At 40.2% G+C, this 13932-nt stretch overlaps 1 protein-coding gene across 14 annotated transcripts in view; it reads right to left on the bottom strand.

Moving 5' to 3' along the window:
• The window catches only part of esrrb (estrogen-related receptor beta), a 49297-nt gene extending 39589 nt beyond the window's left edge, over nt 1–9708 (bottom strand). For 4 of the 14 annotated variants that reach the window (XM_049596411.1, XM_049596417.1, XM_049596412.1 and 1 more), the window contains exons 1-2: nt 5890–6357; nt 1956–2024 (exon numbers count right to left, since the gene is read on the bottom strand). In XM_049596411.1, the coding sequence (XP_049452368.1) occupies nt 1956–2024; nt 5890–5939 (119 nt within the window). In that variant the 5' untranslated portion in view covers nt 5940–6357. Of the gene's footprint in view, nt 1–1955; nt 2025–5889; nt 6358–7503; nt 7628–8362; nt 8562–9287; nt 9403–9587 lie in introns of those variants that run through there. The other 10 variants (XM_049596422.1, XM_049596414.1, XM_049596423.1 and 7 more) reach the window with 10 other exon arrangements.
• Nucleotides 9709–13932: the final 4224 nt, after the last annotated feature.

Raw genomic sequence — 13932 nt, 5'->3', positions numbered from 1 at the left:
GTCACAATAATTTATCAAAAAATAATAAATAACACCATGAGCACACATACACATCTCCGTATTTGAACATTCAGCTATAATACGCAAGCTAGAAGAGGATTTTCGGGGCAGCAGCAGTGCACTGAAGAGCCTTCATGGAAGGTATAATGAGGTTTATATATGTCACTGCAAATGTGCCAATATCAGTGGCCATCGGGGGCCCCTTTTCCCAAATTTCTTTGGGTGGCCCCCAAACATTTGCCTGACAGCGCGCCACTGCAAATTCGTCAATACAGATTTGTTCAGCAGAGAGAAACTAGGCCCACAGTGGCTGGCTTTTTGCACACTGCCATGTTAATGGATGGTTATTGGTCACATCTACTTCCCTTGGGCAAATCAGGGATGACTGATAGTAGTACTCTCTCTCTGTTTCAAAGACCCACTCATAACATAGCTACTATAAGTGTGTACACTGCATTAGTCTTTTTAAATGAACAGTCTTAAACAGCTGATGATGCCATGCAATTCAGATTACATAAACACACTGGGATGTGTGTTTTAAAATGAGCGTAAAACATTTAAATCACAGCTTTTCTGAGAGTGATGAGGAAAAAAAGTACTTGGTCTAAAAGCTGTAATGGGTGCAAGGCTCGTCCCGGCTCTGTAGAGGAGACTTGGTGAAGCTGTCAGTGGGAATCAGAGCTGCTACTGTGACGGACGGTTTCAATATTGATTTCATAAATAAACAAAGCTAACCATCGATCCTAATGTTATTTTGCATTTCAATTACTGCTCCGAAACATAACCTTCAAACAACTGGCCGTTCAATACCAATAGCCTTCACTGATAAACACCCATATAGTTACCCACCTTACATCACATTTTCTTACCAAGTGTGAATTAGTGCGCCTAGAATTTTCCCTCCGCTACATTCAGAGTGGTTGAAAAGCTGCAGCACTGCGGTGAGCATTCATATATTTCACACTATTAATGGAGCGAAGTGAAGGACACATGGCAAACACAGAAAACTTCACTTTAATGTTTTAAGTTTCTTGTATTATGTTATTATATCTCTTTTCTTGACTCAGTTATTTTTCTCAACTTCTGTGTTTTAGAGTGTATGAATGTGTGTGTGCAGACATGCATGTGTGTGTAAATGAAGAGGAGCCCTTCAATGTTGGAGCAACAGGAAGAAGTGCTGACGCACCGTGTCAGTGATAGCACTCTGCTGCCACAAGGGCATGAGAGCCCACGTAGGCTAGCATTATCCTTCTAGACTAATGGACCTAGTTATTTTTAAACAGATTCTCACACTGTGGTGGAGGTGTCCAAGGTTACCATGGATGAGAAATCAGGAGGGACGCGTGCGGTGACGGCTGGCGGTTTTCTGTGTGGGTGGATGTTGTGAGATAGCCAAAGAGGCATGGTAGCTAATCACTGAGAGGTGTAAAGGCCGAACATCAGATGGGGTCTCAAGAGACAGCATGTTATAATGACAGGAACTTCCAAAAATGTCCAATATCCAAAAATAAATGTCATACTTTCTGCAAACTTTCTGTTACATACGTGATGTTAGAAATAAACTTGCATTTTTACACAGAATTTTATGCACAATATTAAATATGGTGCACTGGAATCCACAGGAAGAATTATAAAAAAAAACAAGTCTGGATATTGCATGCTTTTCTTATGCTTATTTCTAATTAATTACCAATGAAATAGAGCACCCAAAGGTGGGGTAGAACTACCACAAATGAATGGTGAGTTTGATGCTGAAGCGACTTAATAAAAGCCAGCCTAAGCACTAACAAGTATGATCCCGAAAAAATCTGAAGCTACAGAACAGTGCACATCCACAGAGTGTCAATATACTCTGCATCCCCATTTGGCCTGGAGAGGGACAACATGCTCCACCCTCCCCCCGCTCAGCCTGAGCTGAGTGACATATTTACAGTGAAAGTAATGATACTAGATACCAGAAATGAGAGGGCTCCAGCGTGGCCAGTGGACTCAGGAATCTCTCTAATGAATTGGACAACAAAGCCCTGTTGGTACAAGGAAGAAGTATTTAGAATTGAGTGACAGACTGAATTTTAAAACATTAGGTTTTCTTTTAAAAACAGCCCCTATAAGCTCGGGGAGATGAGGAGGGTGGGAGTGGGACAGGTGGACTGGCTGGTCAGCTGGGCTGGACGCTGCAGCTACAGAGGCCACCAGCTCCTGGCTCGTAGCGGGGTGGCCATTCTCGGCCAGGAGCCTCTTCTGGTAATGTATTCTGAAACCAAATTACCGTAAGCTGATCCCATCTGGATAGTGTCTGTGCACGGCTGCTTTGGTTACCCACCACTGCCTCTAGCCTGCGATAGCATCTCCATGAAGACAGCAAAAATCTGATTAACCCAATAACAATGAAACACTTGGTCAAAGAGCAAAGAGCTTTTAACTTAAGATACACTAATGCAATTCCCTCGCCTTGTTTTCTGAAACCTAATAAGAATCAAGCAGACGGACTGCTAGGGATGGGTGTTTGCAGGCTCTAATGCAGCAAGCTGGGAATGAAGTCAAATAAATTGAAATCTAATTCATCATTGTGTGCTAACTTCTTTCTGCTTCTCTAAAAAATACATTAAAAAGCTCTTATTTCACGAAGGGAAATTGGATAGCCTAGTTAGTTTACAGCAGTGGCGGTGCCAGGGCTTAAGGAAAGTGAGGGTGTTGATGGAGCATTTAGAAGCAGAAAGAAGTCACATCTCAATTCACTGCCGCTCAGACCGCATGTGTTTTCTAGCGAGTACAGAGGAACTCAAACTGACAATCCTCAGCATTGGCTGACTTCTGAGTGGCGCGAACTGCCACTGCAATACAAGATCAACAATAAGCCTGTCAGACTCATACAGTAAATGGCTCGTCTCGCTGCATGAGCCAAGAGGTATTTAGACTCGAACATGTCGAGCAAAAGTAAATAACAGGTGGAGTATAACGGGCTGCATACCAGCGGCGATGTAAGGAACCAATTTTGAGAAAATACATACGTCAGAGAATTAAACGTGTCATCAGAATACTTGGTGAAAACTTGCATGCGCTCACGTTTCTAAATCTCGCCAGTGTGCAAAGAGACAAGAGGAGCGTGTCTGTCTATTCTGAAGGCAAAACTCTGTTTCCATCTAATTCCCAGGCAGTGGCGATGCCCCCGGGTCAATCTATAGAGAGTATACTACAGTGATTCCACCACAGTACTGTGCTAATTACATGGAGCACATACGTCCCACTAATCCTCTCAGCCAAGCATCACGGATACATCCAGCCCACAGTGAGGGGCTGCAAATACCGCTGTACAATTAGCAGAAGAGAGCCACTGCTGAACCAAAATTAACAGCACACTCAGGCCAGTGCTGGAGAGATCCCACAAATAACTAACTGTTGGTGGGCAGACACATAATCAGGAAAATGTTTATTTACTATCTTCAATTCTAGATAAGTTATTGTGACGGATTTTTAGCTGAGGAGTGAGAAAAAAATACATGACATCCACATTTTACCACAAACAATTTCTACACACATCTACAGTGAGTCTCTGAAGTTATTTATATATCAAATACCTGTTCACATCTCAGCTTTAAAAGAGTAAATACCTTGTTCATCCTTATTTTAAATGTTACGTGCATCCAAATTAATCAAATAGTATGAAAATGAGACACAATTTTTTTTTCTTGTGTGGAGTGTTGTTAAATATTAATCAGTATTTTCTTTTACTAAATACACAATGCAATGCAGTGCACACCATCACTTAATTTTTAATATGTAACTGGAAGAAATACCTTGCAAATCAACAAACATAAACATATATTACTAAAACATATTTTTGCATTTACAAATTTAGGAACTTTTTATTTCATACTCAATAAATTCACTGTAACATTCGAGAGTAAAGTAAAAATTTAAAAAGTAAAAAGCAATTCTGAATTTCGTCAGATTATCTGAAAGGAGATAAAGTCAAATAAAGTCGACTGAGACTGAAAACATTTTAAACTAATTATTTTCAACATCATCGAACATGTTTTCATGATTAATAATGTTTCTGCTTGTTGGAATGACTATGATTCAAAATGTGTTAGAAAGTGCATTTGCAGGCAAAATAATTTAAAAAAGGAAAAATATCAATGTCTCCTCACACTTCAGGATTATCCTGTATTAAAATTTTAAATATACATGTATAGTGTTGTGGTGTGAAGATCTGTTTTAAAACTAGACATTTATTTTAATAGTGCTTTACAATTTAGGGAATACTTTCAGGGAATACCACAATGAAAAATATAAATACACTTGTACATATAACACCTGACATGTTACAGAAATACACACTTTGAAAAATGTGTATTTAGGTGTATCAGAGAGAGAGAAGTGAACTTATGTAAACAATTTTGGAGAAAAAATTAAGGTGATTACTGAATGAATGTCTAAGATATTAATATGTTTGTAATATGTAATATGACTTTCACAATTTGTAGGGATTAAAGCCCAAAGTAAGGAATATGTGTAAACACATGGGATGAGTAAAGCAATACACACTTACAACATCCAGTTGTCTAACTTTACACTAAATTATTTTCTGTTAGGTATTTTTACTGCATGTATTGCTTTAGCATTTGATGAAATAAAAAATAATCTCTTCAATTATGGTACCATTAAAAAATGCTCAGTGCATGAAAAGTTAAGTTACAAGAACAGTCAGTTTGGGCTGATAATAAGAATGCACAATCTAAACTGGAATGATGTGGACATTTCACAAGAAACAGATTAAAATTCAATTTTTCTAAATGAGTTATCAGGCAACTTTAAGAGGTTACTGAAATATCTTTAAACATCTGATAGGTCCTACGCAAATCCCCACTTTTGCATTTTATCAATATTATCTATGGCATTTTATAAAATATATAATAAAGGATGATATAAAAATAATCTGTTAATTGAAACAGATAATCTTTACACAAGCCCAATGTTTTAGTGTGTTGTTCAAACATTAACAGGAATATGTTGAAGTAAGTATATAGAACTGTTTCCAATAAAAAATAAAACTAAAAAATATATTTTTCACAACTTAAGGTTTATTTTGTATTAACTGTAAGTTACTGATGGATTTACAGAGTTAAAGTGTGGCAGGTGCTGTGAGCTCAGACTGTCCCAGCAGCCAGGAACTGTTGAGACAGCAGCTTGCCTCGTGTGCCGCTGGCTGGGACAGACCTGCCGGCTCACTGAGGTTACAGGGTGCTTTCATTCGTCTTTCTCGGGCTACAAATATTACAGTGTGTAATTTATCCTCTCCAATTCCACGGATTCATGTTAATCTCATCTCCTTAAAATATTATTCTCTGCGGGCGGCCGGATCTAGGAACAAAGCCATCAGCGAGTAACCTCCTAACCCAACTGGACAGGTACCCCAAATTCTTTAAGGAACAAAAAAAAATACACACTTTTTGCAGAGGGGCGAGCTTAATCAATCAGCCATGCTCTGAGTGAAATTTATAAAGACTGGCATACGTGATATGCTCGCACAATAAATCTACACACTCGTACACACACATACACAGTTGCACCTGCCCTGTTGCTCTATACTGTCAAGTCCTTACATGATTTAAGAGCCCTTAAAACAATGAACAAGAGAAAGTGCATTTTTAAGAGTGTGAGTAGGTGTGAGAGGGAATATAAAGATAGAAGCCGAGGAAAGTACATCACTGCTAAAACAAGAAAAAGTTCAGTGCCTAGACTAGTTCAGGAAACTAGAGCAGGCACTGTTAAAAGAGGATATGAGGAAAAAAAGAATGAAAGAAAAGACAGTGAAGAAACAAAACTGCATCACAACAGAGGGGTTAAAAGTGGCAGAAGAAACAGAAAGAAGCAAGGTGCACCTACTGGTTATGATAGCTGAGAGGGTCTGGAAGACAAAGTTCTGAAATGTCCATCAGTCCAGTTTTAGCATTCCAGGAATGAGAGGAAGAGGAAAGAGAAAACAATTGAGACCCGCTTCTTCCCCAAATGATGGCACAGCACCCTCAGAGACAACGCTGCCGAAAGCCCCCTCCAGCACCGCTCCCCCCAGCCTGCACAGGTATGTTGGACTCGCGTGTGTGTGCGTGAGCATGTGTGTTGTGTATGTGTGTGTTTATGTATTTATGTGTGGGGGAGAGAGAGTGTGTGTCTGAGTGTATGTAAGTGAAAGTGTGTGTGTATGTCAGAGAGAGAGGAAGAGGAAGAGAGGGAGAGAGAGTGAAGGGGGGAGGGACAGATAGACGGAGAGGTAAAGGGGGGTGAGACAGAGAGAGAAGCGCAGGCAGCAGCGGGATGAACGCTAAGATGGAGAGAGCATGAGAGCGCGAGCGAGAGGAATGACTCTTTCCATGGTCGGGATAGGGCTCTTTAAGACTCAAGGGCTTGATGAATATGGAACAGCTGCTGTTGGCTGGCTCCGAGGGGCAGGACTTAAAGCGACAGAGGGGCCGGCGGAGCACCAGGGAGGAGGGATCCAAACGCTTGCTCACACACTCCGCTATGCACAGATACAACACACACACACATGGCTCACACACACATAGACAAAACAACCTATCACATGAACAACAGAGATGCAACTCGAAGAGCAGTCAAAGTTTCCATCTCAGTTAAGTAAAAAGAGTTGTGAGTTTCTGGATGTTCAAAACTCACATAAAAACATAAGTATAGATAATAAATTTGTGGAATATATATATATAAAAAAAATATTGAATTATTTATTTCCGTATTGACTTGTAGAAAACACAACATTTACTGTATTTTAAAGTAATTTTTAAAGTATTTTAACATTTTTATAACATTTTGTAATTTATAATTTAAGAATTTGCAAAAAGAAAAAAACATTTTGTCTACATTTCTATATCATGTTTGTCTGCTTACATCAATAAGCATTGCAATATCAAGCAAAGCCAAAGCAATACCACTTCACATGACAACACCTGAGAACTTCACCAAGCAGCTGACATTTCAGAACTCGACCCCGACAACATAAAAACTTGCCATAATCAACTCTATGCATTTTAAGATATCAAAATGAACCCTGCGCTGTTATATAACACATAATAAAGTCAAATCTGACACCAGCCTAAGCCACACTATAGAAGCTCCAGCAAGCAGTCGAGTGCATCCGCAGCACTTCACTCTCAAAAAGCAATAGCTTTCAAACCACTAAGGACAGTAAATGTATTTATTGAGCTGTGTCGCTAGCTCCATTTGCCGGTGTTACATGTGAGGTACCATTGTGAACCTTTCACCGCCTGTGAGAGATGATCTCAAGCCATAACTCATATTCTGGAAGCCCATCAGCTTCTAAAGCAGCGGAAAATCCAGCTCTGTCTTCTCTAACCCCAGCTTTAGAACCGCCTGTGTTTCACTGTTGATCAAGCTCAGTAAGAATGCCGAGAATGCAGATACCATTTCACAGTCAGTGAGGGTCTCCATGTTACTGTATCCCCACATTATAAGAGCAGAGCTTACCATGGCATCTTATTGGAGAAATGAGCTGTCCGACAATGGCCGACACTTGGCCGAGTCAAGAAGGGAAATCGCAGCAGCTTGCCCACTTCTCAAAAACTCACAAGGTGTCTGACAACGGTCTTCAGCTACTTCAGTGAAAATAGGAGTGAGTGAGGAGGAGTCGAGATCTACCAGCAGATTCATGCGAAAAAAAGGTGTGTTAGGTCGCCCCTGCTGCTCTCCGGGTTTTTCTCTGCTGAACAGGAACAGTGTAACCCTTGGAGAGGAATCCGGTTCTATTCATCGGCTCACGTTTCTATAATCAATGCAAAAACATCACGCAATCCCTATTGATCATCACAGGCCTATTGATGTGCAGCAAGAGTGCCTCCACAGTGGCACAGATCACACAGCATCTGCTCTCTTTTTGTGACAAAAACAAACGACAAAATAAATGAAAATCCAATTAAGATTGATGCCAAATCAAACACCTGTCAGTTTAATTCCTTACAGAGGAGTAAAATCACTATCAAACACTGTTCTCACACTTCAATAGGACACTGCACAAAACACAGGAGAAAGAAGGAAATAAAACACATCTGTACACCTCACAAGGCACAAACTATATGTGTATTGTTCTTCCTTATTCCTTTGAATTGTAATAATTTAAAACCATAATTTTCAGCTGTTTCTCCTCATTTAGGGTGGGAAAATATTTTAAAACATTTCAAGAACAATAGCTTCAATAAAGGAACCAAAACTTACAACACACCCCTAATTCTGAGTCAAATCACTGCACAAATCACAACATAATTCTACAAACAGCTGGCCCAGCATGATTTAAGTCAAGAGACTTAGTAACTACTTGCCAGAGACTCACAAGAGGGGGTCCTTTCTCATGACAGACTGCAGCATTATCCTGGTTATCTAGCCTTTGTGATGTCTGTCCTGTTGATAAACGTCTTCACTTGATAAATCACATTTCTGCATATTTTCCCTTTGGCCTCCCAAGGTTTTTGACTGACACCACACAGACTTTTGTTACGCAGCTGCTGCTGCTGCTGCTGCTGCTGCTGCTATTGTTGCTTCTTATCAGCTCTGTTATGAAAAAAAAATCACGGCATGTGACAGTTGATTTGACAGGAAGGGATCTGATACAAATAAAGAATAGAGGTGCACTGTGCAAACGCTTGATCACACATGGCGTGACAAAGTTAGTGGAGTATGATGACCAGGATCAGGGCTGATTATCGAACATTATTTTTTTAATTGATATATCTTTTATTTGATATCTCTATCCTATGGCATCATATATATCTGCATTAATACACTCTGTGCAGCTTGTGTGTGTGTGTGTATGTGTGTGTCTCTTTACATGTCATGTGTGTAGTCACTTTCTAAAATTAAGTTACTTTAATCAGTCACTTGCAAACTTAAGTAGCTTAAAGCAGTTTGGTTACCTTAAGTGAATTAAATTAGTGTCATAAAATGATAATGCCTTCATTTTGTTTTTTACACAGCAGAACTTAAACACAACACCAGCTAATTTTCCAGCTTACACAGTGCTTAAGTTAAACTACAACATGCTTAACTTTACAAAGCAAAAAGATTATAGTCTTATAATGTTGCTTTAATCAACTTTTCTCATTTACATGTCAATTTTACACACTACAAAGTGTCATTTAAGTCTGCTGCTGTAAAAAAAGTTTGGCTCTTAAACAACCCAGCATCCTTAAAACTTATTTTTTTGCGAAGAATAAGCAAATAAATCCACATTGTCAGTGATTTCCATTTAACAATTTTACCTCTGTGAATAAACAGACAGCCAGGCCTTGTAAAGTCGCCATATTTAACCTCTTCATGCATACAGTAATAGCCAAATCGATAACGTAATTCAGTCACCATTCCCAGAGGAAAAGGTACAGTGCAGCAGGTCCGCGCGCACTGTACATGCCTCAATTAGAGCTACGTCGCGTGCACACTGATGTCATTTACAGTAGCTACAGGTGCGTCGAAGCTACATTTAAAAAAAACATTTAAAACTCTTTAAATTAAAAATAAAGACACGTAAATGAAACTGAGAAAAACTAAACAAGCAGACGAACTTTAGGTTGATGAAGGTACCTTACTCGGACAAGTCATGCCACATCCTCGCGTGAGCACAGCGCGCAGTAGACGTCTCCAGGTTGTAGTGGTGGTGGTAGTGGTGGTGGTGGTGGTGGAGGAGGTGGTGTGGCTCTGTGTGTCTGAGCGCGCCGTTTAACTGTCACACACGGCAGCCACACTATCAACTCCTCCTCCGGCGCGCGCCCTGTGGCTAAACCAAACACCTCCACCGGCAGCAGGACCCTAGCGCGAGGGGTCAAATGTGATTCAAGGAACGAGGAAATGCCTGTTTGTCTCGTGACTCTAACACCGCACTATTCTCTGCGTATTATTCCACCGTTACTATTTTCTCTGCTTCTTAAGAGCTCAAACCCGGTAAGGCAACTCACTCAGTCTCATTTTGAAGTCTGTTGAGCTCTGTCAGAGGCTCGAATTTGGTTTGTTGTGCCTCTCTGCTCATCACCACCACCGAGGTGTTGTAGGTAAACATGTTCACCTGAGAAACAGGTGACAGCAGAAGTGAAAAGGTTCAGCGGGAGTCGGCTGGTTTCCACTATTGATGAATAAATAACAGGATGATAGCAGTGGCGCGTCTGCTGCAGAGATCACAGTATCACATCACCAAGGTGCTCACAAACTCCATTTGATATGATTTTCAGGGGTGATCTAAATATGCATTTCAGTGTAGTTTGTTATGCAGTTTTCTGTGAAATTAAACTTACTACTAGTTCCTGAGGTACCCCTCTGCATGACCCCTGGTAGTCTTCTTGGGCCCTATTTTAGGATCTACTGTCTTATTATGGCAAAACACTGCATATACCAGAAACATTAGCATGTCAAACAATTTAAAAATACATTTCCCAGCAGTACACTTGACTTTACAACTTCTGGAGTCCCTTTTTAATTAAGAAAAGTGATTAAAAAGATTTGTAATTGTTGATATAATTTCTGTTTTATCCTGTCTCATGAAAGGTTTTCCTCCACATGTCTCACATTCTCCATCATTGACTGACTGCCTCAGCTGTGGAGCAGAGCATGAAGCCAGCTGACAGCAGTAACCGACTCTGTCATCTCCACTAGAGGGAGGGCTATCTCACAACAAGGCCACCAAGGAGCTGCAGCAGAGGTACCTTTTATTTATTTATTTTCCCAGGGTGATAGTGTAATTCATAAACTGAATGAATGACAGTCAGGACAGTGCCAACAACCAGGCGCACAATGGAGACTCGGCTGCATTTACTCATGAGCACAAAAACCTATCCATTACAAACGTGTAATTATTGTCCTTAATAGATTAATTCATGCTGAAAGATAGAAATGGGTTCCAGGCTATTGATGTAATCATTTCACTGAGGAAATTAAGTGACATTAAAAGAATGATATTGTCACCGTGAAAGTATCATTGATTCTTTTCGAATGCAATTAACTGTATTTGAAAATGGGACCTGCACATTGAGCTGCACAAGGAGCACTGAGGATCACTTCATTTGTGAGAGATATAAAGACCAAATTATCCCATCAAAGAGAAAATCTATAAATGTAATGGCACAGCGCTTCAGCACTAAGGAATGACAACAGCGGTCCTGTTCAGTTCCCTCTGTTAGGCGTATTAACTACCAGTGAGCGGCTCTCAACAACCCACAGAGAGATTATTCAGACTGTGAAGGAGAATATCGCCTAAATTTATGAATTCACATGTGATTTTTTTTTTTTTTTATTGGCTAACATAAACAATCCTCTCTTAAAAGTAGGAGCCATGAGATGGATGGCTGTAATATGTAATGTCATGTGAGATATTGCTCGGAGCCATCATTGCTAATAAATAGAAGAGTGATTTTATGGAGTTGTAGAATCTTTATTTCAGTTTCAACTCTTTGAGGTTTTTGCTTAATGTACTTCAAAGTAGAGCTGAAACCATGAGTCGATCAGTCGATTAGTTGATCACCTGAAAATTTATCTTTATATTTGATTCCTAATTAATCAAAAAAGTCAATTATTACCTCCTCCCAGCCTCCCACATGTGAGGATTTGCAGCCTTCCTTTGCTTTAAGTTTCTCTAAAGTGGTGTGCCGGCACTATCCACTACGCTACCGACGCCCCAGTTTGAGGAATTTTTTAAGAAATTGTCAAAGTTCTTCATTTCCAGCTTCTTGAATTTGAATATTTTCTGGTTTGTTTACTCGTCTATGACAGAAAAAAACAGAAAAAAATTTGTGTTTAGGGCAAAACAAGACATTGGATGATGCCATCTTGAACTTTGGGAAACACCGATTGTCATTTTTACCATTGTCTGACACTGTATAGACCAAACAACTAGGGCAGGGCAATATATCAGCATTATCTCGATATCGTGATATGAGACTAGATATCATCTTTTGGGGAGCAAAATGTTGTAAGTGTTGACTTTTCCTGGTTTTATCCCCATTACTCATTTGATTATTCATCAAAAATCTTTTGTAATTTTTTTGTGAAAGCACCAATAGCAATATAATTGAAATATTAAGGTATCTGGTGAAAAATATTGTGGTATTTTATTTTCTACATATCGCCAAACTCAATATCTGCACACTGTATTAAAAGCTCACAGCAATTTTTATAGTGCAACATTTCGATCAAAGAGAGAACTTGATGAAGATCTTGATAAAACGTTGCACAATTAAAATTGTTGGGAGCATTTAATGCAATGTGCGGATCTTTTGACAGATTCTTGCCTTAGCGTGATTTCTTTAATCCAGCACCTATAAAGTCCTCCACCCTGCTTGTATTAAATGGTTATTCCCATCAAATGTGATTTCAAGGGGTTTTCTCATGGTTTTCTGAAAGTCACCATCAAATACATTATGAAATTGGCCACCATCCCTGTGACATATAACAGTATATTTCACCTGCCTTCTGTCCTGCCTGCTACTGTACTTAAATGGTTAAACTGGAATGCACTGGAATAGCACCTATACATACACACAAAAAAAATGTAAGCTGATATGCAGATTTACATTTTTGTTTGTTGCTTTTATCTTTAGAGTCAATGTTACCATGTACATAGGGGTATACATGCTGCATACATTTCTGTAATACCAGTTTTGCGTGTGTTGTTTTGTTGACTTTCCATAGTTCTGCAGTGACTTTTGATGTATTCCAACAAAAGCATGCTCATGTTGTGGTTACTGGTCCACACAGCTCCCTAACCCAATTACAGTGTTGGTAATCCAGTGAACAGAAATTCAGTGAAGAGGCGGAGAGGCGGGCAGAGATGGAAAAACATGAAACATATCAGCTTGTGACTTGATGTCCGAGCAGCAGATGAATCAGGCATCAATCTCCAGCCCTGGTCAAAAATGCTGCATAATTCAAACCCAAACATTTTTCTTTGCGCGATTCAAACCAAATCAGAGGGTCCTGAGCCTCTCTCCCTCCACCTGCTGTCAGCCACACTCCATCCAACCCTCGCCTAAATTTCATTTAGGAGACATCTTTCTCCCTTTCCCCCTCTCTCTCATGCTCTCTACATCGCTGTCTCTTCTCTCTCTTTGAATTCAGTGCGCCGTGGCCCTTAGATTTACTTGCTTAACAAATATGGACAGGGGGCCTAAGTGGTTTTTGAAATCTTCGAATGGACTTTGGAGTGCCTGTGCTGTGCTGGGTGACAACAGTCTCTCTATCTCTCTCTCTCCCATCTAACCCATATGTGTGTGTGACTGTGTCTGGATGTCTGTTTATGTTTATGTCCACATGTGTGCGTGCATGCACGACTACGGCTTCCCCATGCTCTCCCAGACTCCCTGGCTGGGAGATGGCAGTGCTGGGGTGGAGCGGCAGTCTGGAAATGAGATAAGGATGTCTGATTCATAGGATCTGACAGGAAATCTATACTCTGCAATGTTTATAATCCAGCCATTACTACACAGCCAAATGAAAGAACAATAATCCAATCATTTACTCCATATTTACCTGAGGCAGATTCTCGGCTTTAAAGGCAAAGTGCATTGCGCGGTGACGGAGGCTGTAAAACGACTGATAGGGGCGAGGGTGCGGGAGGTGCTGGGGGCAGACTCTAGCCCAGAGAGAGGAGGACATCGAGGAGGGCGAGGATGGACTCAGTCCTCAGGCGAGATGTGTGTCTACAGGAGATGCAATGGTTCACCTGTGTGCACTCGGCAGGGTTAAGGGTCACTCATTACTCATCATTAAGACCCCATTGATTTAGGAGTAACTTACAAAAACGGGAGACACTGTAGTTTGTGAAACAAGAGGTTAAAGGTTACAGAGATGAGAGTGAAAAAAAAGAAATCCAGAGCACACATGTATTAGCAAAAAGCGTCTACTATTACAAAGCTTATGCAGTTT

Source organism: Epinephelus fuscoguttatus, linkage group LG14 (assembly GCF_011397635.1).
Source record: "Epinephelus fuscoguttatus linkage group LG14, E.fuscoguttatus.final_Chr_v1".
In the NCBI taxonomy this organism is placed as follows: domain Eukaryota; kingdom Metazoa; phylum Chordata; class Actinopteri; order Perciformes; family Serranidae; genus Epinephelus; species Epinephelus fuscoguttatus.
This window is presented reverse-complemented; position numbering and strand designations above follow the sequence as displayed.